At 41.4% G+C, this 24,877-nt stretch overlaps 2 protein-coding genes across 3 annotated transcripts; one reads left to right on the top strand and one right to left on the bottom strand.

The window, feature by feature from the left end:
• The first annotated feature begins 952 nt into the window (after window positions 1-952).
• On the top strand, window positions 953-18,044 carry hif1aa (hypoxia inducible factor 1 subunit alpha a). Of its 2 annotated transcripts, none has more exons than XM_080042851.1 (15): window positions 953-1,225; window positions 10,911-11,101; window positions 11,784-11,935; window positions 12,781-12,865; window positions 13,547-13,656; window positions 14,144-14,346; window positions 14,584-14,690; window positions 14,817-14,964; window positions 15,092-15,432; window positions 15,519-15,724; window positions 15,843-15,965; window positions 16,076-16,332; window positions 16,420-16,519; window positions 16,617-16,707; window positions 16,812-18,044. In XM_080042851.1, exons 1-15 carry the CDS (start codon window positions 1,194-1,196, stop codon window positions 16,970-16,972), a joined length of 2,307 nt encoding a protein of 768 aa, XP_079898977.1. In that variant the 5' UTR covers window positions 953-1,193; the 3' UTR covers window positions 16,973-18,044. The 2 variants fall into 2 exon arrangements, with proteins under 2 accessions (XP_079898977.1, XP_079898976.1); XM_080042850.1 differs by having other exon boundaries at window positions 11,781-11,935.
• Window positions 18,045-18,137: 93 nt separating this feature from the next.
• LOC307262098 (serine protease HTRA2, mitochondrial-like) lies at window positions 18,138-24,135 on the bottom strand. The gene is made up of 8 exons (XM_080042852.1): window positions 23,529-24,135; window positions 22,409-22,613; window positions 22,059-22,253; window positions 21,936-21,968; window positions 21,482-21,590; window positions 21,285-21,354; window positions 21,070-21,165; window positions 18,138-18,705 (listed from the first exon to the last, which is right to left on the bottom strand). The coding sequence occupies exons 1-8, from the start codon at window positions 23,960-23,962 to the stop codon at window positions 18,540-18,542; spliced, it is 1,308 nt and encodes a 435-aa protein (XP_079898978.1). The 5' UTR covers window positions 23,963-24,135; the 3' UTR covers window positions 18,138-18,539.
• Window positions 24,136-24,877: the final 742 nt, after the last annotated feature.

Genomic DNA, 24,877 nt, shown 5'->3' with positions numbered 1-24,877 from the left:
TTTCTCATTTCTTTGATGAATAGAGTAGTGGATATTAGCAGCTGCTTGTGTGTGGACACTAACAGCTTTTAAACATATTTTTGAAGACAGTATGACTTAAGGCAAAAAATATAAAAACTCAGTTGAGCCACCAGGGACAGGACAGTGTATATCTGGTAGATGGGGCATGGGAAGGAAAGCACAGAGATCATGCATCTGATATTAAAGCTATAGTGCATAATTTTTCATGTAAATGAATGACGATTAATCAAGCCATTGCCAAATGAGTTGTCACAACGTTGATTAAGCCTATCAGCTCCACAAAACTCTCTAAGTGTTCCGTAACTGGTGGCAGGAGCTCAAGAAGCGCTCATTTAATGTTTCAGTTATTAATTTTACTGCTAATAAAAAACCTGGAAATACAGCAGAAGGTATACAACTCATGCACAATCACTGCAGGCTTACCTTATGTAGATGTGCCAACAGTGTTGTTGTAATTACTCAGAATTCCTCATGGGGGCGACAGAAGTTATGCAGAATAGCTTTAATGTATGTTTTTTGTACAGTCCGGTTAAAATCTATTTGACTAGTTTGTGCCTAAGGTCAAAAGGACAGCAGTGTCCGACCCCTGCCCTCCGTGTGCACCCTGGGCTTTTATCAGCACACCCATTTAGAAATGTAAAGATTCAGTATTCGTATATAGGCTACAGAATTGGCCTATAGACTACTAAAGGAACATGATGAACACACATTTACAAGGTAGTCTAATCTGTGTAAGCGTGCAATGTTTTTTGGGGTGTCAAATTTACAGTTGAAAACCGAAAATTACAGTTATTCTTGTTTGTCTGGTGGATGTCTCAGATTTCCGGTGCGCGCCCCCGATGTAAAACGCATGTGACTGCGCGCGTCCCCGGTGAGACAGGGGGCGGAGTGCATGCTCCCTTTCAGCGCAACACTGTATCCGCGAGTAACCTATCTCCAGCGTGGCACTGTCTTTCAGAGAAGAGCGAACGACTGAGCGTTTTTTTTTTAATAACAGAGGAAAGCTTTGTTTCTTTGACGACATACAGAGAGTGAAAAGTCGTATGCAAACCGCTTGAGGATTTACGGATTTATTTCGGCAAAAAATCGTGATATTTTGGCTCATTTCTCGACGGGCCCGGAGACAGCTCGATACGCGGAGAGAGACTCAACTCAGGTTCTCTCGTCCTGACATGGACACAGGAATTGTACCAGAAAAGAAAAGGTAACGACAACGCTCGAGATGAAGCGCAGGCTTCCTTGTTGTTTAAGAGCTCGCTTAAAAACTTTGGTCCAAGGCTTGGGTATGGTTACTACTCCTTGTGTGACACTCTGGGCTTTATTTCAAGGGTAATTGCTTGTTTGGCGTGTTTTGTTCGACAATGTGCGTTTGCTAGCTACGCTGTTATCGTTAGCAAGCGGCTAACGTAGCCAGCTAGCTTGATCTAGAGCTACATCTATTAACTGTTTACTAACAAAGCTGCTATTATTAACTAGGATGCAGGCACCTGCATGAAGTCTGCTTTAAATGTAATATTAAATCATCAGCCATCAGCTAACATTACTACGTTTTTGTTCGTTTTCGGTGTTGGCACCTCCCAGATATCATCGTTATTTACCTTTGTTTTGAATGTGAAACTTCGCTACATATCCTATTAATAGTAGTACGTAACTTTGTGTTTACAATTTGGGTGTTAGCTGCCAACCTTGACAGTGTTCAATGAAAAGCTGGCAGCTCTCGTGAGTAGTAGGATATGCGGTAACTATATACGTAGGGTTAAGTGAATTTGGCCGTGGTCAGAATTTCTCTTGTTTTTCTGTATGGGTAATGCTTTAGGGTAACGATAGGTTCGAGGAATAATTAATACTGCTTTCAATTTCCACTGACGTTTTTTCACTAAGGCGTTCATCAAATTAAGAGCAAAACATGTCAGTTTTGTAATAAAGCATCACTTGGAGGTGTATCCCCTTAAATAAATATGTTTTTTGAGAAATGTTGTATTCTCACATGCCAGGATGCAAGACAGAAGATGGTTTCTTTACCCAAGACAACTTGTTTACAAGTTTATTACATACTTTTTCAAATAAAGGTTACTGCTGGGAATTCGCTTCATGATAAGTATTTTGATTGCTCCTTTGTGTACAATGTTGCAAAGAATGGCGTTGTAAGGATTACACTTGGTCTGATCAACAGGTCAAACCCCTGAATACTTAAGTTATAATATATATATAAGACAACCCAAAACATGTACATTTGTCCAACCGAGTGATTTATATTGCATTGACTAGTCCTAGCAGGTATAACTATTGATCAGGCCTTGTGGAGTCTCCATATAGTGAGTGTACTTTGCAGTTGACCTTGGTGTTTCTTGAAATGCTTTAGTGGAAATGGTAATCAGTATTGGCTGTAGGATAGGAGAATTGACTCGTACATGCTCAGAATCTGTATCCAACAGATGACTGACTGGGACTCTCTTTGTTGTATTCTGACACGGTAACTATTGCAAACAGGGGATGAACTTATACTCAGACTTTACTGTGTCTATACAGTACCTCAATGTTTCACATAACTGTGCTGGATCCAGGTTATGCTTGGTTATGCTTGTAACAAAATGTTTGCAAGGCATTGGTAGAAGGCTTACTAGTCAAGCAGTTGGCTTGCAGTGAGGATGTAGTGTGTATCCATTTGCCCCATGGGCCATTATTCAATGTCTGCTGATTTTTAGAAACGTTGTAAAGGTTTAAGTAAAGGGTCAACAACCTTTAGTATCAATAACTTAGTTGTTATGTCTCAGGAAAAACATGTGTTGTAATCTGGTTTGAATCAGTTACAGCTGGTCTCTGAGAGGTGCCTTGGTATTATTCCGGTCTCATCTCTTAATCACTAGGTCTTGACGTCAGTAGGAGTGGCCAAATGTGTGTAGCGATTCACTGCAAGTTGCTGGTTGCCCTGCCATAGTCGAGTACAATTGGCACTTCTATGCAGGCTAGTTAGAACTTGAAAAATAAACTGTGTTCTTGCCAACATAGGTATATGATGTTTGTGTGCACTTTAAAAAAAAATGTTTTGCGATGGAATGCAAAATAAATACAATGTGTGCATGCATATGGCTTGCTTTTAGCACATATCACAGCTTTCTGTGAATGGACACTTAAGCTGATTTAGTTAGCATGTCACTGTGTCTTAAAAGTGCAAACAGAGAAAGGCTTTAGCCAGCCATATATTTAAAGTAGAGCAAGTAGTTTATGCTTGGGAAGATTGATTAAACGTGAAGGTAGTGGCTCACAAGGATAACATATCAGAAACTCATCTGCTGCTGTTGTGTTAAGTAAGATGTAAAATTCCACATTTATTTTCCACTTTCTTCAGTAATGAATACACCAATGTCATAATGGCTTTTACAGAGTGTCTCACATACAATGCAAGGAAGGAAGTATGAAAACCATACCTCCATTAAATCATGTCTTCTACAATATTCTTAAATATGCGATGTGATGAATATAATTGAGTGCTGACCAGTCGTTTCATTCTACTGCTTACTTTACTATTACTCATTTTTGTACACTATTTGAGGGTCTGACGAATTTTGCAAAATGTGGAGTGTTAAAGGAAGCAAAATGCTTGGTCAGTTTGGGTGCTAATTGGAACAATCCACACCGGGTGAGCCAGACAATGAATGTAGCACACAGGAGATCATTTGAGTAATACTAGCTTGGTGAATGATTTAGAACGTTTGTGACACAACTTAATAATCTTGTCAGCACCTCAGGTACCACTCCTGCTTAATATCTCAGATATTACTGGTATATTGTGTTTGAGGATGAACAAAAACCTGACTTAACCTCACCTTTTTAATCTGGAAGTAATGTAACGTGACAAAAATGTTGATTAGTGTGCAATGTCCCTGAACTAAACCAAAAAATAAATAAAATAAACAAACTCCAGTGATTCCCTATAATGCAGCTGTGTTTCCCCTGGAATTTTTTTTAGGCCCGGTGGTAAGAGCTGATGAAGAATATGCGCGCCGCGTGCGTATCAAATTTCTAGAAGAAATTGACCAAAACGAACCCCATTTGGGATGAGCCTCTTTTGACAGCCCGTAAAGAATGAGGGCATAGGGTTATGCTTTCACATTCAGTACATTTGTACATTTGGTGTTTCCCACAGGATTTTTAGATCCTGCTGGGTGAGAATGGACCTTCTAGGGGGGTCTGGGGGCATGCCCCTGCAGAAGAAAACTTTATCCTTTTAAAGTGAAATGCATCAATCTGGTGCACTTTGAGAGGCGAAATCTGATTAATGTTGTGCTCTGAAAACAACTGTCATATGTCCTGCCTATAACTATTTCCTGTAATAATTTGGAGACACAAGCCATGTAAACTACTGAAGAAAAACACGTGGATTTCAATTAAAAATAATAAACAGGTCCTGTCTAGGACTAATTTCTGGAATAATCTGAATCACCTAACCTTGAAGCTAGCCTACTGATTTTTTTTTTTTTTTTTTTTTTTTTTTAGGCAAATAGCCTTGTTGAAAATAAATTAATTACAGTTTTTCACAATTGCTTAAACACATTTCCTGATAGACTACCTCACTTTTTCAAAACCCTAAACACAAAACTCAAACACAAAATGCAAAATCCTTCACTTCTCTTGCAAAAGCACACTTTACCCTCAAAACAATGTTAACTCTTCACTAAATGGTGTTTTCTTTTCAAATGACAAACACACACATCATATGACTAGACATTTCTAGCACTCATTGAACATTGGTGTGCAGAATGGAAAACACTATAGTATAAATGCAAACCACTATATGAATGCTTTATCAGTAGAATTATGCCTTTGCATGTTCATACACTTTCACCTACAGTAACAACAAATAATTTACGGTTTTTGCCAAATGCTAACACACATGTTGCAGAATAGTTTATTTTGCCATTTCAAACAAACACAATGAGTAGGTAGGACTGCAGTTCAAGCAATTCAGTGTCTGTCTGAACTAAGAAACAATTACAGTAAAATTAGGGAACAATGGTTAAAAAAAAACAGCGTTGTAAGGAATTGGGTGGTTGGATTATGAATCTTTTTATGGATACCGCCTCCTGTTTGCGTCTGGCCACTTCGCCTCATCAACATCACACTCAATGTCATCCTTTGAGAAGCAACAGGAAAATGATCACCTGACATCCAGTCTAAATCTCCTAATTATGGAGCGACTCAGGTTGGGCTGCACTCTCTGTCCAGGCTCCATCATTGATAGGCCATGATCTATAACATAGTCCACTATAGTGTTCCTGTTGTATGTGTCTCCGTCTGTTGCCTTATTTGTCCTTGTCCTCCTGTCATTCTCTCTCCTCCTCTTCCGCTGACTCTTACTGTTTCAGAAAGGAGCTGAGCTCACCTGGGGTCTATTTATTAGTGCTAAGGTTTAGACTGATTGGTATTCAATTAGTTTAATTTTTTTTCAAGAAATGTGTTGGAGAATTTCAAACACAGTGCAAAGCATATATCGTGTTTGTAGGGTTGGTGCTTTGGTTTAGGGCATAGTTACAAAAGTTAGAGGTTGTGATGCTGTGGTCATAGCAGTCACTTTTAGTGTTTACAGTATTTGGCAAAAACTGTATTTGTACCAAAATGTGCAGTTTACTGTAAATCACAGCAAACAGGAGCTCATCTCTGACCCTTCTATAGCTAACTGCACAAAAGCCTTTTGAGTTTAGAAATTTGATTGGCAGTGTGTTCTGTGTGAATACCATGAGAGAGAATTCAGGAAGAGTGTGCAAGATATAGAGAATTGTGTGTAGTGAAAAATGTGTGTTTTCGAATGAGAATATGAGTCTAAGGCAGGAAATGTGTTTGGAGTTCAGCAGAATTGGTTAAGCAGTTGGTAAATTAGTTTCAGATTGTGCACATTGTGTCTGATGTTCCAAAAAATGTGTTTTAAACAATTGTGAAAAACTGTAACATAGGCTACACATCATGATCAACATGTGTGCTACATAGGGCAAATTCCCTATTCCGACCATTATATTTCATCTAGCCTATTTCTCAATTTAAAACATAAAAATAAAGTAGCATTGAAAATACAAAAAAATAAAGCTTGTAGGCCTACAATAGCCTACTGTTTTCAAGATAACTTAACAGTTAAAACAATAAATACATTAATATGTCCCTTGAAAATAAATTAATGCTTTCCTGAGAATGTCAAAGGCAGTAGCAGTGTGGCACTTCTGTAAACTTATGCCTCGTTTCCACCGAGTAGAGCGGGTCGTATCGGAGCGGTTCGGTCTGGGTAGTTTGGCTTTTAATTTGCCAAAAGTTGGGTAGGTTACGGTTTAAGCGCACCTAACCGCTCTGAGCCGCTCCTAATCTCAGTACTCCTCCGTAGGGGTAATAGCCGCCTGAAAGGGTGCCTAAAAGGCGGAGCTACACACTGCCGTCATTTGATTGGTAGAAAGAATAATTTCCGCCATGTGTAGTCATCTCGGCAAGAGTGAAGAGAGTCTTGTGTTTTTGGCGAAAATGTGAGCACAGCACTGTTTATTGTGTGGTGTTTTTCCTCGTCAATAAATGTATCAGTTGGTTACACTGTGTCCCACTGCTAGTCTCGTAGCTGCCGCAGCCAGCACTGTTCGCTCCCTGTTTCTATGAGTTGCACCGAGCCGTCTCTGTGTGTTTACGCCATAGATAGTAGTAAATAGCCTACACGCTCACAACAACACGGGGGGAATAAATAAAGAAGCGGCTGGTTTGACCAAGCAAAAACGAGAGACCACTGGCTTGACCACAGTTGGTCGAAAGAATAATTTCCGCCGTGTGTGTAGTCACCTCGGCTAGAGGGAAGAGAGTCTTGTGTTTTGGCGAAAATGTGAGCGCGGCACTGTTTATTGTGTGGTGTTTTTCCTCGTCATTAAATGAATTAGTTGGCTACACTGTGTCCCACTGCTACGACGTCACGTAGCTGCCGCAGCCAGCGCTGTTCGCTCACTGTCTCCATCAGTTGCACCGAGCCGTCTTTGTGCTCACAACAACACGGGGGGAATAAATAAAGAAGCGACTGGTTTGACCAAGCAAAAACGAGAGACCGCTGGCTTGACCACAGTTGTTCCACAGCCCGATAGTTTGACCCACATTCTGGCGCCGGCTATCGCAGTCCAGCCTAAACCCCGCCCCCTACCAGTAAGGGTAGGGTCGGCGGTGGAAACACCACCGAGATTCTTAAAAGTGAGCTGTCCCGCTCTGAGCCGCTCCGACCCGACCCGCTCTACTCGGTGGAAACGAGGCATTACTGAAATGAGTGCATGCCGTTTTTTTTCTGCGCTGTCTCTGCTGTTGATAGCGCTGGTTTTATTTTCGCCACTATTTCAACGTTTGCTTGCTAGTCATGCTTCTGCTCATTGGCTTCCGTGTTTAACAAGTGTGCACCGAATGCACACGCGCATCGTGCCGCGCGCAGACACACAGACACACACACACAGACACACAGATCAGCTGATGGGATGGTAAAACGAGAGGTTGTAAAGACAGGCGCACACAAGGGATAGACTGACAGTGCCGCGCAGATGCTCGAAAATTAGTATTACGGAATCAATGAAAGATTGATCACCTTCAGTGATCTTACTAGCTTTTTCAGCTCAGGTGGGAACATTTGACCAAAATGTGTGTACAGTGTATTGAAAAAAAACTAAGCAGTCTAACAAAATTTAAATTGGATAGAAATGTTTATCCATTTCCATTAATAGTTTCCCTAAATGTTTTATTTATTTAGACGATCAATAATTTAGAGTTGCTGAACGTAAGGAAATATCCAATGTCACCACCACTGCAATCAATCAATCCCACCTCCAAAATAAGGTGCAGCATTTGTTTGTATCCATTACAATGCAAAATATTTAGCCGGTAATACAACTATAGTTCTATATTCAGGAAGTCACACTCCCCTACTATGCTGCTTCCAAAAGATGTTCTGTAGCTGCTTATCATGCCATTTGTCTGTAAAAGAGGTGTGTTCTTTCAGTCCTGCTTTGCTTCCCTCCCCATATTGGGTAGAGGTTTTAGTTGTGCTGTTGCCTAGAGCTGGATTATATAATAGATAAGACAGTGTTTAGTGCCACACTAAACAGAACTGACTGACGGATAGTGAAAACATAGTGAAGTAGGTCAGCCCCTGGTAACAAAATATGCAAGCAAATATTGTGGTAGCATTGGAAAAGGATGGCTTTCATTGTACACTGGTTTGTTTTACCATTTATGTTCAATACACTTGCTCGCGTCTTTTAATAATATTTCCGTATTTATATTTTTAGTTTAAATAATATGACTCATTCAAGATTACTAGAATACAAAACAATTGTAATTAGAGCAAGAGAAACTGTGCATGTGATAGTGTTTGCATTGAGGCCCATCAAGCAGAGGACCGCGACGCATGCATGACCAAGTGCATTAATGTTATGTAACGAATGGCCTCTCTGCTAGCCTTTGTTTTGACATCAAGGGAACTGATTGTTTCCATTGCATGTTTCATCTAAGAGAATGAATGCAGTTTTCCTCTCCATTTCTGTCATTTTGAAAACGGTGGAAGTCGGTCCTCATCATTGTAGCCACACATTTTCTATTCATAATTTGGTACATTTACAACACAATCTGGTCTGTGGTGTTTTTGTGATCGCAGCTGAGTCTAGAAGAGTTTATGACTTCTCATCTTTGGTATCACATGTGTTCATTAAACTTTGGTGTCATAATAATGTAATGACGACACTGTACTCGGGAATGTGAACTTGTCACCTTTCAGCGTAAATTTGCAGAATAGGTTATTTGAGTATATACGGGTTTTGATATTTTTTGGGGCGGGGGTCTGATAAGTCTTAGATATAGTGTTGTGACAACCTGAATTGGCTCATATGATGATATTTCAAGGTGGGGACTGTTATTTGGCGTGAAAGGGTTGAGTTGTTTTGATTTAGCGAATACTAGCTTTCAAAGTTTGGATGTAACGTCGTCGTCCAGTGAATCTAGCATTAAATTAGCGTTGGAGAGTTTTTCTTTTAGTTGTTATGTAAACAAATGTATAATAATAATTACATGTACTGTGTGTCATGTTGAATGTAGACTTAGTTAAATGTTCTCCTCTGTATTGAACCGGTTCAGTGGAATATTACATTTCATCAGGATTTGCGTAACGTCATCTGACACAATTAGATGCAGCCACTAGTGGAACACCAATTGTATCCAGGCTTGTGCTGCGATCGATCTCATCTATAGTTAGGGTCCCCACCAGAGTCATTGAGTTTCTGCAATCAGCAGCTCAGCTGTAGCTTAGTATAATGACTTTCACTGTACCCTATATACAGTAATCATTTGATAATTTCTCCCTGTGATGATACATTTTATATGAATGAGCAATATCAATATATTGATGAATATGTGGTGGTGATATTTGTGTTACGAATGAGCCTTTCTTGAAAGAAGGGATAATGTGTTGACACAATACTGGACTGGTTGCATAATGCTGTGAGTGATCAGCTTTCATCAAGACCAGATATCCTGTCCTTGTCCCCCGTAGGGGTTACACCAATGATACTGTAAATATTTGAAAATAGTATTAACAAATGTGCAAATACCAGGATAATTTTATGAGTTTGTGCCTGCCCTGTAGCTTAAATTATGATCTTGGTTGAAACATCTTTATTTTACAGTACACAACATAAACATCTTTAAGAGACCGAAAAGTGTGTGCTATGGGCAAACTGTAGTTCTCTCAAACTAAGGTCACGGCAAGGTTTGGAGCTTTCCAAGAGACAACAGGCCACACCACTTAATCCCCTTTTTTTAGTTTTAATCTAAAACAAAAGTGTTTCCTACTCGTCCTTTTATGGACAATCTGTCTGCAGGCTTGTCAGGTGATTTGATACACTGTATACTAATTTTATTTAGCTGGTCCATTTACTTGTTAGAGAGCCTCAAATAACAATATGGCCTTGGTCATTGCTATGAGTGCACAACAGATCAATTTCAAGTAGGTGTGCGTTTCAAAGCCAAGGGCTTTTGAACTGCTTTCCATTTGTTGTGATTCTGATCCAGTTTCATCTAAATGCTTTTCAGGTCAGGAGGTTAGTGGTTTTGGAGAGGAATTAGGGTATAAATTCAGCAGAAGCCAAGTGGACTATTGCAGTGTTGTTGAGGATTTACCAAGTCTATTTGTGTATGTCATGTTGTGCAGTTTCACATTTGCTCACACACCAAGACAATTGAAACCCAAATCAGTACTCAGCGTGGAGAACAAGGTTTTTCCATTTGTTGTGACTTGCACATGTTTTGTGTCCCTTAATGTCTTCTGTCTTACGATATTGTTTACAGTGTTTTCAGAGTCTATAAGCATTACCTTCGATAACAGCCTAGTTAAAATATTGTTCTACAATTGGACAAGCAGTAAGCAATTATGAGGGAGCCTCCTGTAAAATAAAATATGACAGTCACTCAGTCTGTGCTTGTGTGTGCTCTCTGTGTTGGGAGCTGGTTTCATCCTTCACCTCCCTGTAGATCTGATGAGCCAAGCTGGTAAATGTCACGATGATTGGTGTCGCACTGTATCTTGGCTGCCCACCAAGAAACAGACAGGAGAATTCATGCCTGGCCTCTCCAGCCAATCGCTGTGAGGGGGTGGTTCTATGTGTCTTTTGGACCTTAGCCAATAAGACGCCGATATAGCCACTTATGTAAATAAGTATGGCGCGGGGGTCCGGGCGGGGACAGACTGTGGCCAGTAGCCCTGGACTTGTTGCAGGACTCCAGCTGCTGCAGCCTCCCCAGTGAGAAAGGGGGATGTCTGAGCTTGTATTGAGCACGGTGGGATCACAGACAGTATGTTCCAGTCATGTGTCTGACCCTCCACCACCTGTCTCCCACAGGGTGAGCTCGGAGCGCAGGAAGGAGAAGTCAAGGGATGCAGCGCGAAGCCGGCGGGGCAAGGAGTCGGAGGTGTTCTACGAGCTGGCCCAGCAGCTGCCCCTGTCCCACAGTGTCAGCTCCAGCCTGGACAAGGCCTCCATCATGAGGCTCATCATCAGCTACCTGCGCATGAGGAAACTGCTCAGCACTGGTCAGTACCTGGAGTTGAGTCAACAGTTAGTATGGGGCTAAATCTTTAGAAAAAGAAAAAAAGGAAGATTTTTGTTACCCCCAGTTCTAGTTTAATTAAGTATTGCAACAGTTTTCATCATTATTTTAGAGAAAGCTTGACAAAGAATTATTACGTGGAAAACAATTAAAATATGTTTTGGGGGAATGAAAGAACAACTTTAAGGCATACTTAGTGATTGTAATCTAGAACACTTGTCAAAATCAGCTAATATCTACTCGCCATCCGCTACCTGTCAATTATGTGTGCACGCTGAAAAAAACTAGGGTGTTTACAGACAGCCTTGGCTCCGCTAACGGCGATATAAAAAAGATGGCTCAGAGCCAGAAGCTGTTTATGTTTATAGTAAAAAAAAATATTCGCTGGAGATCGCTTAGTATGCCTTTAAGACTGTGTATAACCATCCATCACTGTTTCCTACAACTTTGACTGAGTCAGCTGCTCCAAGAAATCAATTCAGACATACACAGTTATAGATCCCATTGCAGATATACCTGTGGGTACAGTGTGTTTCCCGTTTGTCGCAGTGTCCTTTTCTTTGGACTGCAGATACTTTTGATGTCCCTTTGCATTATGTCTTTTCCTGCCCTAGCTTCCTATTGCTCTCTCATCCTCTCTCCTCCTCTCCTGTTATCTCCAGCAGATGAGCCAAAGGCAGTGGAAGAGACGGAGCTGGATGTGCAGTTGAACAGCTCCTACCTGAAGGCTCTGGAGGGCTTTCTCGTGGTGCTGTCTGAAGACGGAGATATGATATATCTCTCTGAGAATGTCAACAAGTGCCTTGGACTGGCACAGGTTGGTGTCAATTGTTAAGTTTTTACAGACACTGTTCAATAAATGGTTCTTTTATTGAAAAGAGTTAGTAACCAAGGACACATTTAAACTTTTGGTAAAAATTAGGGCTGTCAAGCGATTAAAAAAATTAATCTAATTAATTACAGGCGCTGTGATTAATTAATCTAAATTAATCGAATACTTTTATGACACTTGTATACCTGTTTATAAACAGCTGTATAGCCTGCTACAGTTTTTTTTTCTCTCTCTCTCTCTCTCTCTCTCTCTCTCTCTCGTTCTCCGTCTCTTGTAACTTTTGTCTCCACAACAGACAGCGCTGCACTTCCACAGATGCCTATGCCGATTCATTCACCATCATCGTACTCATAGGCAAAAATATTGACACACACACACACACGGGGCGGGTGTCCGTTTACGCGGGAGACGAGACAGCTAGCAAACAAAATTGAGACACACGGAGGAAGATTGAGAGATACTGTTTTGAACCTATATTGTTGCACCCACTAAATCAATAATGCACAGACACTGCGGAGAATAAAGTAAGATGTCATGCTTATTTTCCCAAAGCATCCCATAAACCGTCCATAGAGCCCTCGGCCCCGCCCTTTCCTCTGCTTCTCTCTTTACTTTTCTCCCTTTCACCCGTGCGGGCTGTGTATGCAAGCTACAGGTGCTGCTCGGTGCACCACTTTTGCACTGGGTCAAAGGGCACTATAGAAGTGCGATCAATCTGCGTTAATTTTTTTAATCGCGTTCATTTTTCTGTGATTAATTAATCAAAATTAACGCGTTAATTTGACAGCCCTAGTAAAAATGCTTACTTGTTCTCTTTCTCTCCTCTGCAGTTTGACCTGACCGGACACAGTGTGTTTGACTACATCCATCCTTGTGACCAGGACGAGCTGAGGGAGATGCTGGTCCACAGAACAGGTGAGGGACGACACCAGAGAGCAGAAAGTTATTATAAGACCTCATTCATTTACCCAGACGGACACACACAAGCACTCCGTCTGGTGTGCTAGTTCTCCAGTCAGCAGGGAGTCCAACTCTCTCTCTCTTAGCTGGCACATTTGAACTAACGGGCTGTCGGAACAAGTTATCGCTTTCCCACTTTAGCCCAGAGGTCAAAGTGATAACAATGGTCTCGATGGTGGACCTCAGTGACCTTTTACTCAGCGTTACTGGAACAGTACTGGCACATTTCCTGTTAAGCTTCCAAAACAGAGCTTAACTAAGGTTTCTTACTAGAATCTTTCAGTGAAATTATTTGAAGCCATACATTTCCAGTGCATTCATTTAGTTATCAATTCATGCTACTTTGAGGCCACCTTTTTGCTAGGCATTTAAGCACACACTGATATTACTTCAGCCATACTGGCTGGTAGCTGCACTTCCTTTATTTATCTAGCTGTAGCTGACCACAACCTTTACAGCCAAATGTCTACTCTGAATGCAAATGTGAACCGGCAGTTGGCCAAACGATGCAACACGATACAACACCAGATTAAAGAACTTGAATGGAGGTAGTTTTAACAGGCAACATTGAAATGACAACACAGTAAGCTGCTTTCCCCTTTAAAACTGTAACTCTACCTCCTCATGTCATTTCAGGCTCCAAAAAGGCCAAGGAGCCCAACACAGAGCGCAGCTTCTTCCTCCGAATGAAATGTACTCTCACAAGCAGAGGCCGCACCGTCAATGTCAAATCGGCTACATGGAAGGTAGGCAGTGGTGATATCAGTGATGACATTTTCTTTTAGAAATGTAGCACAAATGTAATACTTAATCAAACGTTTATTTCAAAATAATGTACTGTTTAATTTCATAAGCATTCAATTATAGTAATAAAAATGTATATGGGTAGATATGAATTTCATACAAACACATAACTGACACTTGGATTTAGTCTTGTCAATGGACATCAGACAATAAAACGTACTTGTTTATGTTACTAACAGTTTTGAGAGTACCACATTGACGTTGTTGTTTTCACATAAAATAATCTCATGTCACTAGCACACAATATACAGTTATGACTGAAGCCTTAATGGCAGCAAGTTACTGATCTATCTGAATATATATATATATATATATATATATATATATATATTCAGATAGAATTGTCCGCTAATTATCTGTGTGCTGGCTACATGGAATTTTTTTCACGTCCACTATTGTGTTAAAGTGACCCTACTGTTGTCTGTCTAGGTGCTCCACTGCTCTGGTCATGTCCGTGTATACAACATTCACAACGAGGACACAGAAAACGGTCACAAAGAGCCACCGGTCCCCTACCTGGTTTTGATCTGTGACCCCATCCAACACCCTTCCAACATTGAGGTCCCTCTGGACACCAAGACCTTTCTCAGTCGCCATACAATGGACATGAAGTTCACGTATTGTGATGAGAGGTGAGGCACATCAGATTAAATGTTATTTGCTTAAGAAGCTTTAAGGAAACAAACACAATTTAGTCTCTTAAGCCACTTGTGTAGTACATTTCATTGAGCATTATTGTCAAAGCTCTCTCAGCATTGTCACACAGCCCCATCTAGTGTTCATTGTAGATACTACAGCATTTAGTCTGTAAATCCCCCTAGCTGTCAATGGAAGAATTCATCTTTTATTCCCCTTTCTTTCTTGTCCAGGATCACTGAGCTCATGGGTTATGATCCAGAGGACCTGTTGAATCGCTCTGTGTATGAGTACTATCACGCTCTTGACTCAGACCATCTGACCAAAACTCACCACGACTGTAAGCTTACAAGTGCATGGAGCTTGAATTTGGAAGCTGTTCTTAAATCAACACACATTCCAGCTGTGTTATTTCTGCCAAACATTCTGTGTTTCTAATTTTGTTGAAAACGATTTTTGCTCTTAGTGTTTGCAAAGGGCCAGGTCAGCACAGGCCAGTACCGGATGTTGGCCAAGAGAGGAGGCTTTGTGTGGGTGGAAACCCAAGCCACCGTCATCTACAACAACAAGAACTCCCAGCCACAGTGTATTGTTTGTGTCAACTTTGTGCTCAGGTACTACAAAGGCTCTGTAAAGAATCAATATTCAGTTTGCTTTATCATTCTTTTTTCATATCAAGTGAAATAGCCATCGCAACAACCTCGGTAAACTCAATCTTACGGCTGCATAACTCTGTTACAGTGGCATCCAGGAGGCCAAACTGATCTTGTCTCTGGAGCAGACGGAGGACGTGAAGCCAGTGAAGAAGGAGCAGCAACAGGCGGTAGAAGAAGAAGTAACAGTTGTAGTGGAGATCAGCCAGGCCGACACGCCTCCAGGCCTGAAGGGGAAGGGGGAGGAGGAAGAGGAGGTGGAGGTGGAGAAAGCCTCTGAGCTGGATGTGATCAAACTCTTCACTCAGGCCATCGAGTCCCAGCCTCTCACCAGTCTGTACGACCAGCTGAAGGAGGAGCCCGAGGCCCTCACCCGGCTGGCCCCAGCTGCCGGAGACACAATCATCTCCCTGGACTTCAGCTGTCCTGGTTTGTAGCCTCATAAACACACAATGAAGTTTATATCCTGGGAGATTGAAACCATTCTAACTTCCCTATTGTGTATTCTGGTACAGATTCAGAGATCCAGCTTCTGAAGGGTGTCCCTCTCTACAATGACGTAATGCTTCCCGCCACCAGCGACAAGCTGACTCTACCCCTTTCTCCTCTGCCGCTCAGCGAGCCTCTCCATGTCATCATCACCACCACCTCAGAGGATGTGAAAGCTGAGAGCTACGCCCCGCCACTGTCTATTACAACGACCAACCGCAGCTCCTCAGAGGTAAGACTGAGGGAGTTATTCTCTTTTTTTCAGTAATGACAACAAACAATTTATTTTTTAAAGCCACTCATTATATTTGCCTGAGACAGTAGTGAAATCTGACTTTTCTTCTCCCCAGGCTGACAGTACGTTGGACTTCTGTTTCCCCATGGACTCCGAGATGAGCTCAGATTTCAAACTAGACTTGGTCGAGAAGCTGTTTGCCATTGATACAGAGCCCAAGACCCCCTTCACCAAACAGGTAATATCGCCAGCAGATACTTTAGATTTTTACTGCATTTAAATCAAACCCCTGTTCTGTATTCCGATATATTCAATATTCAAAATGGCTTCTATTTTTCTCCCTTTAAGGCAATGGAAGAACTAGATCTGGAGATGTTAGCTCCATACATCCCCATGGACGATGACTTCCAGCTGCGCAGTCTGACCCCAGAGGAACCTCTATCTTGTGGACCAGTCAAATCACTGGAGAGTTCTCCGCTCCATGTCACACAGGACATCCACAGCTATCCAGGATCGCCATTCAGCGCGGCAAGTAGTCGGACATCTTCCCCGGCCCCACCTGAACCGCTGAAGGCCTCTCATCTTGCCGCCATCTTTAATAAAAGGTAAAGTCTCTCCAAAGTGCTCCATATGTCCTAACTTTTTCATGTCACCTTTTTGAGGTTAACTAACCACTATGGCCGTGCTTGCAGGTCCCCACAGCTGGACAAAGAAGTCTCGCTCAGGACCCCGGCAGCGCAGAACACGCAGCGCAAAAGGAAACTGGGTGACCTCAGAGAGATTATTGAACAGGTAAATCCTCATCCATCCATACAGGGTTGACAGATCATACCTTTTTTCATTCATAGATGGGGAATTTTCAGTCTGTTTGATGATTTTTTTTCTCCAGGTTTCTCTGCCCCAGGAGCTACCAGAGCAGGGCAAAAAGCTGAAGGCCTCAGCGTCGGGAACAACCAGGACCATACTTCTGCTGCCTTCAGGTGAACAAACTAGATCTGTGCTAAAAACCCTTTACCTCCTCCTAAAAAACAAACATCAACAGAATCATAACTCTTAAATGTATCTTGTTCTCTCTTTCTCTCAGACATGGCGAGTCGTCTGCTGGGCAACACGTCAGACAACAGCAGTTCCATCTTCCTGCCGCAGTTGACCCGCTACGACTGTGAGGTCAACGCCCCCTTACAGGGCCGCCAGTACCTGCTGCAGGGGGAGGAGCTGATGCGTGCTCTGGACCACGTCAATTGAGTCAATGCTTAGCTTGCTCACTGCTGAACTAGACTGGACACTACAATTCCTCCCTTGTATTGTCGCCCCCCTTCTCCAAGACCCCTATGCCCGCCTAATCCCACCCCACTGCCCCCTTATTTATGTATCTGTATTGAGTTTTGACGTTAGTTTGGCTGCTGTTTGTGCACATCATGTGATATCTGCAGCATTCCACCGTGACAAACACCATAGCAGCATCTGGTTTATTTTCGGTGCAAGGGATTCAGGCATCATGAGATGTCCAAATGTCTTTTTTTCATTTTTTTTTTCTTTCTCGTGTTTATTTTTCCTCTCTCTTCCGGGGGAGTCTCTCAGCACACAGCGCCTCGACAGATGACCCCTTTCCAGCAGGTCACCACAGAACCTGGCGCTACTGCCAGCAGTGTATTGTAAGCTTCAGTCGCACAATTTATATTTTCTTAAAAAGAAAAATATTACCAGCAATATATATTAAGCCTTTTTAAAAGTCGTTTTAATGGGATTTGAACAATTACATTTTTCCTCCCATACTTGTATGTTGTAGTACTTGTACTTAACAGGATGTATTTAGTCCAGAAGTATGAACATATGGTTTAAAACCTTAGGTGGTTTGAATGTTATCTCCATTTAATAGCTATCAATCAGTCTTTGAGGTAAATACATTTAATTGTGTAGCAGTCCAGTACATGTCACTTTATTACTTTACTGTAAGTGTGTGTGTTACTGTACATATGCCAGGGACAATTTTATTTACTCAGAGTGGCTTCAAAGCTTTGTCTCTTACTCTCCAAATGAAATGTGTGATGAGTCTTCACTTTGTATGCTTCTCATCATGCAGAATTGGCATTTTTCCCTTAACATTAAGTGAGTTAATTTTTTTGGTTTTTACTGTGTGACAAACTCAAATAAGTCTGTTAAATTAAGTGGAATCTCAACAATTCATATTTTACTTGTGATCATTGTCATTATATTAGCATCATGGTAGTCTGTTTAATACCATTGATCCATGCCATATTGTTAGGTCTCTCATGCTTCTTGTAGCTGTCTAACAATAAATGGCTCTAATAAACTGCATTCTATCAGGTGTCATTAACTTGTAGTTTATTTTAAGAAACAATAAATTCCATGACTAATTTGGCATGTAAGAAAAATCTACGTGTTTTGAAGAGGTAGAAAACACATTTTGTTTATTGTTCTCAGAATAAAAAACTGGCTCGTCCATGACGATACAAACAGTTTTGACTTCATTGTGTAGTCATCAGCCATCTACAGAAACAATGAACTGGGAACTTCCAGGCAATACTTAATACTTACTTGATACTCAAACTTCTTTACTTCAAACTGACAGTCCATTCCTGTTGCTGTAATTACCTTTGCATTATAAACAACACCGTAAACAAAAGTCATCAAATACTGGAGTAATCAATCATACATTACAGTGTTTATTGAATGGCAAACACATTTCATCCAACCACGAGGTTGAGGTTTCATAGTTGTCTCGGATAAGAAATGATCAGGTGGCCATTTGTCCTTCAAGTTCACATGAGGTAAAGTTCTGTGGTTAGTGTCACTCTGTGTACTCCGGTGTCATTTGCAATTGAATCAACTTGTGTTGTCTCTGCACCACCATTGTGATGTTGTCGCTGCTGCGGACGGCATGGTAGAGTTCCTCTGAGGTGTTCACCTTCACTCCGTTTATCTCCACCACGATATCTCCTGGTATCATGCCAGCTCTGAAACAAGTTCCACAGTACTGTCGGTTAGCAGCAACAAATACAAGCGTAACACCTTACTTATAAACAATGTCCACTCAACATTTAGACATACTGGAGGTTTCCTACACAACTTCAGGATAGATTAAATTTATAATACATACGCAGATTATATAATGCCAAATTTGAATGCTTGGATATTGGAATAGAAATATAGCCCCGGGGGCCTATACTTTACTAGATAAATTGTAATGCTGTGGATATGTTGTTTGAGTTTGAGACAGCTTTGGCCTCGACGTTTTACGATTTGGAAGACGGCATTCAAATCTTTCATTAGCAAGTAAGTGGAACATAGGCGTGCACAGGTAGACCCCCCTGGCCAAATCAAGTGCCCTTTTGAATTGAAAAAAAAAAAAATCTGAACGTTCGTTCAGAGACGCCCCTACCCTGCCCCACCAGCGAGGTAACACGTACATGAATTTAGTTTTTTGTCTCCGTTTTAAAGTAGCCTATCATGCAGCGCCACACAGCTGAGCATAAATTAGCTGACTGTCCTGCTTAACAAGCTAGCCCAAAACAAAAATAGATATGACGTGATGAACACAACTAATGTCGGCGGAGTTTGTCATTGGTACAGCATGTGAATCTATCAGTATGCTGAATATTTAGTGTTGTTTAGGTTTACTTTAGGCTAATTAACACAGGCAGTAATATATTTGCTAAATGACAAACAGGCAATTCCCAATTGCCTGCAGAAAAAGTAGCCTTGTTGAAATGTAACCAAGCAGTCTTATTTTATATGGTTGGTCTCTTTTTATTTACAAATTGCAGTATAATGCCTAGCAGGGGCATGCACAGGTAGATCTGCAGTACGGCAGTAAATTTTTGTTATTTTCTAAATAACATTGTTCAGGGCTACGAAGATCAGGGGCCTATATTGAGCCAGTAAAAAGAAAACGAAGACTTCAAAGAAAGAAGGATTTTCCTTTCTGCTTTTTGGTAATTCTGTGTCTCCAAATTATTCCATATAATAGAACTAAATAGCTTACATAGGAAACAATTGATTTAGCCTCAGTTTTCTTCTCAAAGTGCACCAGATTGATGAATTTTACTTTAAAAAGGTTAAACATTTTATTCCGGGGGAGCATTCCCCCGGACCCCCCTAGAAGGTCCAGGGTCCCCACCCCAGTTTCCCAAATTCCTGTGAGAAAAACTGTTATGTGTGTCTGGTCATTAGAAGTCATTAGACCAGGGGGTTGTGTCTACGTACAATTAACCTTAAAATCATTTGGTCATCCATCAAAAGAAATATTGTGTTATTTGAATCAGAGAGCCCCAACTGCCTGCAGAAAAAGTAGCCTAAAGGCCAGGACACACCGGCCCGATAATCGGCCATCAGAGAGTCTGGAGGGGGCGGGGACACGAATCTGTTTGGTGTGTTCGGTGACGTCGGCCAACGTAAATGTCGTCAGGCCTCTTTTCGGCGTCGGGCAGTCTTTTCTGAGCAATTAGATTTGTGGAGGGCTAGCGAATCAGTGAAGCCCGGAAGTGAGGCGGGTAGCACAATCAGCTGACAACAGTATCGCATCGCTAGCCATTGTTTTAATGTGTTTGTTTGTTTGTTACGTTCAGCGAGTACTCACATGCATCAACCCTTCTTGACTGCTTGACACTGTGCTAAAAATGGTGCTTTTTATGGTCCATAGATATAATACGTATTTATATCTATATTTATGGTCTAGAGAGCTGTCCCATCATTTCCGGCTTCCGTATTTTTTTGGGTCACAATACAGATTAGCGCCGCCTGCTGTTATGGAGACATTACGTCCCGCGCAAGCGCAGGAGTGTACGGAAAGTCAGTAGTCGGCTCGGTGTGTTCTTGGCACTTTTTTGGCCGCGACGGGCAAACTGGAGCTGCCTGAATCGGCAGACTCCATTTTCGGGCGACGGTCGGTAGTCGCTCCGGTGTGTCCTGGCCTTTATGCCTTGTTGTTATGCTGCACAAAGTCCCCTTATTTTTCACTGAGCACCTGCCCCCAAAAATCTCTGTGCACGCCACTGAAGTGGAATGTTCTGTTTTGCCGACCAACCAAAAGTTTAATTTAACAGTTAAACCGCTGTTCGCTAAACGAACAGGGCTTAATACGTCACTTTGTGCATCGCTCTGATTGGTTGTAGTGCTATCCAATTGCGTGCAGTGGCATTTGAAATGCACGAGTAGGAGCCGCCCCTTGAGTTGGACATTACTATTGATCGTGGCCAGACCCTCTATCGTTCAAGATATCAGGGTCTGGATTTCCAGGCTAGGGAAACACACCACTTCCAACACAAACTTCGAGAGCAAGAAGACTCCACCATTAAACCACATCTCCTTGGTCTGCCTACCTGTTGGCCGGGGAGCCCAAGATCACTCTGTGAATCAGGATGCCATGTTTCACGTCTGGGAAGGATGGGTCTCTCATTTTCAACTCTGCGATAATTCTGAAGCAAAAAGGAACGAAGTAGAGAAACATCTGGTCTCAGACACATTGCTGCCAGCTGTGCTGTTACTACACTTCACTCGATTCTACTGCAGACATTACTGATCGTGAAGCATTTACCTCTGAGTCAGCGTCAGCATCATTACTCCTATGTACCGCCGCTTTGCCTCCGACTCACCATGCCGAGAACCTTGAGGAAGGTAAAGAGATGCAAAACATTATTTCTCTAATATGAAGGAACAGTTTGTCACTACAAACAATATGGACAACAGAACGAAGGTGTGACGTGTAACGTTAGATTCTTAGCCTGTTCTCACTTGTTTTTTTTGCTGCTTGATCGAGAAAAACTCTCAGGCGATCAGATGGAATAGCAAAGGAGATCCCTGCAGTGACCTTCATGGTGTTTATACCGATGACTTCACCGTCCTAATCACAGGAGAGATAACACATTCAAATAAGGGTTATTTGGTCCATGTTCAGTGACGTCTATCCTAGTCAATAAAATCAGGCAGTTAAATTGATTGTGATGATTTTTTTCAGAAATAAACTTATACATTTATAAAACATATATTTATTTTACAAAACGTATTGCACATCGTCACTACAAACAAACTATTAGTTGTATGTCCTGTAACAACAGACATAGATGACGGATGATTATTATTATTATCATCTCTTATGTAATATTATCAATCTGCTTTCGATTCAAGCATGACGCACCACAGCAGTCAGAACTGGTTTGGTGACATTTCAACTAGACGTGTGACTCACCAAGTTGATCAAGGGACCTCCAGAGTTTCCAAACTGCAAAACAAAATCAGCCACAAGTGACGTCAAGAAGCATACTATTAGAAGTTTCTGATTCACAGTAAAGTATTAATGTAGGGTACTCACATCAATGGCTGCGTCAGTCTGGATGTAATCCATGTTGGAGTTGGACAGGCCTAGCTCCTTGCTGCCTCTCTGTACTGAGCTGATGATCCCTGACGTGATTGTATTGCGTAAAGCAAACGGGCTTCCCATGGCCACCACAAACTCTCCTTGTCGGATGTCAGACGACTTACCAAGGGTGAGCGTTGGTAAGGGATTCTGTATGTCAGTGGTAAGAGGGAGAGCAGTAGGTCATTAATACTATCATACTATGTCACACTGATTCCACTACTGTGACAGAAAACCAAGGTGGATCCAGTAAGATAAACATATATCGTTGCTTTACTAGTGATAACAGTAGTTTTGATGCTCACCCTGGCAATGATTTTGATGGTGGCGATGTCAGCCACTGGATCGACGTCTTGCACAGTGGCATTGTACATCTCTCCGTTGGTGAGCTTCACACGGACACCTCGCTTGTTGGCCACAACGTGAGCGTTGGTCACGATGAGACCATCACTGTTGATGATGAAACCAGAGCCATTTGACACTGGGACTTCCCTTCCTGTGAACGGGTGTCTGTGAAAATGTAAAAAGCAGTTTATCTTATTCAACCTGTAAGCATAATGTTATATTTGTACATAAAGGAAAACCAAAACTTTCAGGAATCTTTCAGACAGATAGTCCGGATAAAGCCCTAATGATTTCCTATTATGTTCTTTAGTGAAGCAGTAGAGCGTGCACACACACACACACACACACACACACACACACACACACACACACACACACACACACACACACACACACACACACACACACACACACACACACACACACACACACACACACACACACACACACACACACACACACACACACACACACACACACACACACACACAATCAACAAACAAAGTTATATTTGTTCACATCTCCAGAAACCTGTTGATGTTAAATAAAAAGCAGATTCATTCAATGTTGTTTTAATGAAAAGTAGGGTAGGCTAAATGCAACAAGCAAACATCTCCTAATATCAAATACACTACAGTCTCATTATTCTGTTTCACATCATCATTGAAGTTATACCAAAAATAATCGTTGATGTTGCACTCATTTCTTTGACCGGAAGGAATTTTAGCTTTGTTGCCTCTGCTCAGTTTCACCATAATGTTATAACTTTGTCATGAGTAGTCTATGTAATACAACATTGAGGCAGTGTGTATATTCCAGCATAGTTTAAGACCCTATTAGATCTGTGAATTGGTGCCTTCCATTTGTTGATAATGAGGGGGGTGAAGTAGGCCTATATAGATTTCTCTGGCTTCTATAATTTCAATAAATACTTAAAATATGTAAGACTATTTATTGTTTGCGCTGTATTGTAGCTTACTGAAGTAGTGAATACAAGCCCCTTGGGACATTTTCCGAAAATATATGTTTTCATTGACATATCAACAACTCTTCTACATGGCAGCTTGACAGTCAACTCACCTGCCCACGATTTCAATGTACACAACAGCTGGAGTGGACTTTTCCACCACGTCTGCGATGAAGTTGTATTTGTACCGGGGACTGTCCGGTTTAAAGGGAGACGCACACTGAGCCGAAAGCAAAATGAGTTCAAGAAGACGACCAGACACAGAGACTCGACAGTCCTTCGCTTGTTCGTCTTTTTCATTGTCCAGAAGCGCCACGCCACACAGTCCCAAACCCACCGAAACGGACCTAAGCAGAGGGGAGCCGCTGTGGTCCCGACCCCCTTCTCTGTCCTGCTCCACCGGGAGTTTCCTGTCCAGGCTACCCTGTCCCTCCGCTCCCCTGTGGTTGACTGTCCTCTCTGCCACACAGTAAACCCCACGGCGTTGACAGCGCGTCTGTGTCCTGAATGCTGAGAGCAAACACCTGCTGAGAGGAGTTGCTGCCATGTTGCATCACTTAATGTCACCCCGCTTTCGGACTTTTCAGACAGAAAGTTTATATCCACATACATGAAAGACAAGCACGGTCCGTTTTATTTCAAATGTGACTGTCAAATCGTTGCTTAAAAAAAACACAATACAGCACAAATACCTCCTTTGCAGTTACCGTTACCGACAGAACGACAGCCACACGGAGCACTGACAACCAAAACAACTTTACCCCGGAAGTTTGATTTGAGCATGCGCAGAAGGCCTTTATTCTTCTAATTTAAACAAATCAAAAGTTACTTGTTTATTACTGCCCTCCACAGGAATAAAAAACTAAACAAAAATTAAATCCTATAATAAAGAAAACTGATCACAGTTTATGTGTAGTTTTTCGTTTTCGGCACAGGGAATTAGTTATTTAATTATACATATAATAATTTTTTAATTATATATGATCCAGATACTTAAGTTAAGTAAAAGGAGCAGGTGACTATGAAAAGATACAATTTTTTAATTAAACAAAAGTAAAAGTCATAACTCAACTAAATAAGAATTGCATGCAAGGCAACGACAGTTCTTGTTGTGTATGAAAAAATAACTATTTAGAATCTTAAATTAAAAAAAAAATCTTTTAGGCAACATTAACAGTCATTCGTGTCACTTTTAAACCTCTTCATAAAAAAGGTTAATGTGATAATATATTGATCTATATAGATTGTTACATCTTTAACTTTAATACGTATTTATGATGATAGCTCTTTTTACAATTAAGTTTTTATTTATTTATCATTATTATCATAATTTTCATTTTCCCCATTATGTTGTATTTCTACCATATTTGATTGAAATAAGAGATTTTTTATTTTCTTGAAAGGGTTAAACCTGGTGCGGAAGTGACGTATATGTTTTCGAACTACGTCACGCGTTTTCTAT

The sequence above is a fragment of the Ammodytes marinus genome (assembly GCF_949987685.1).
Source record: "Ammodytes marinus genome assembly, chromosome: 15".
Lineage (NCBI taxonomy): Eukaryota > Metazoa > Chordata > Actinopteri > Uranoscopiformes > Ammodytidae > Ammodytes > Ammodytes marinus.
The sequence above is the reverse complement of the archived record's forward strand: the minus strand, read 5'-3'. Positions and strand labels throughout refer to the sequence as shown.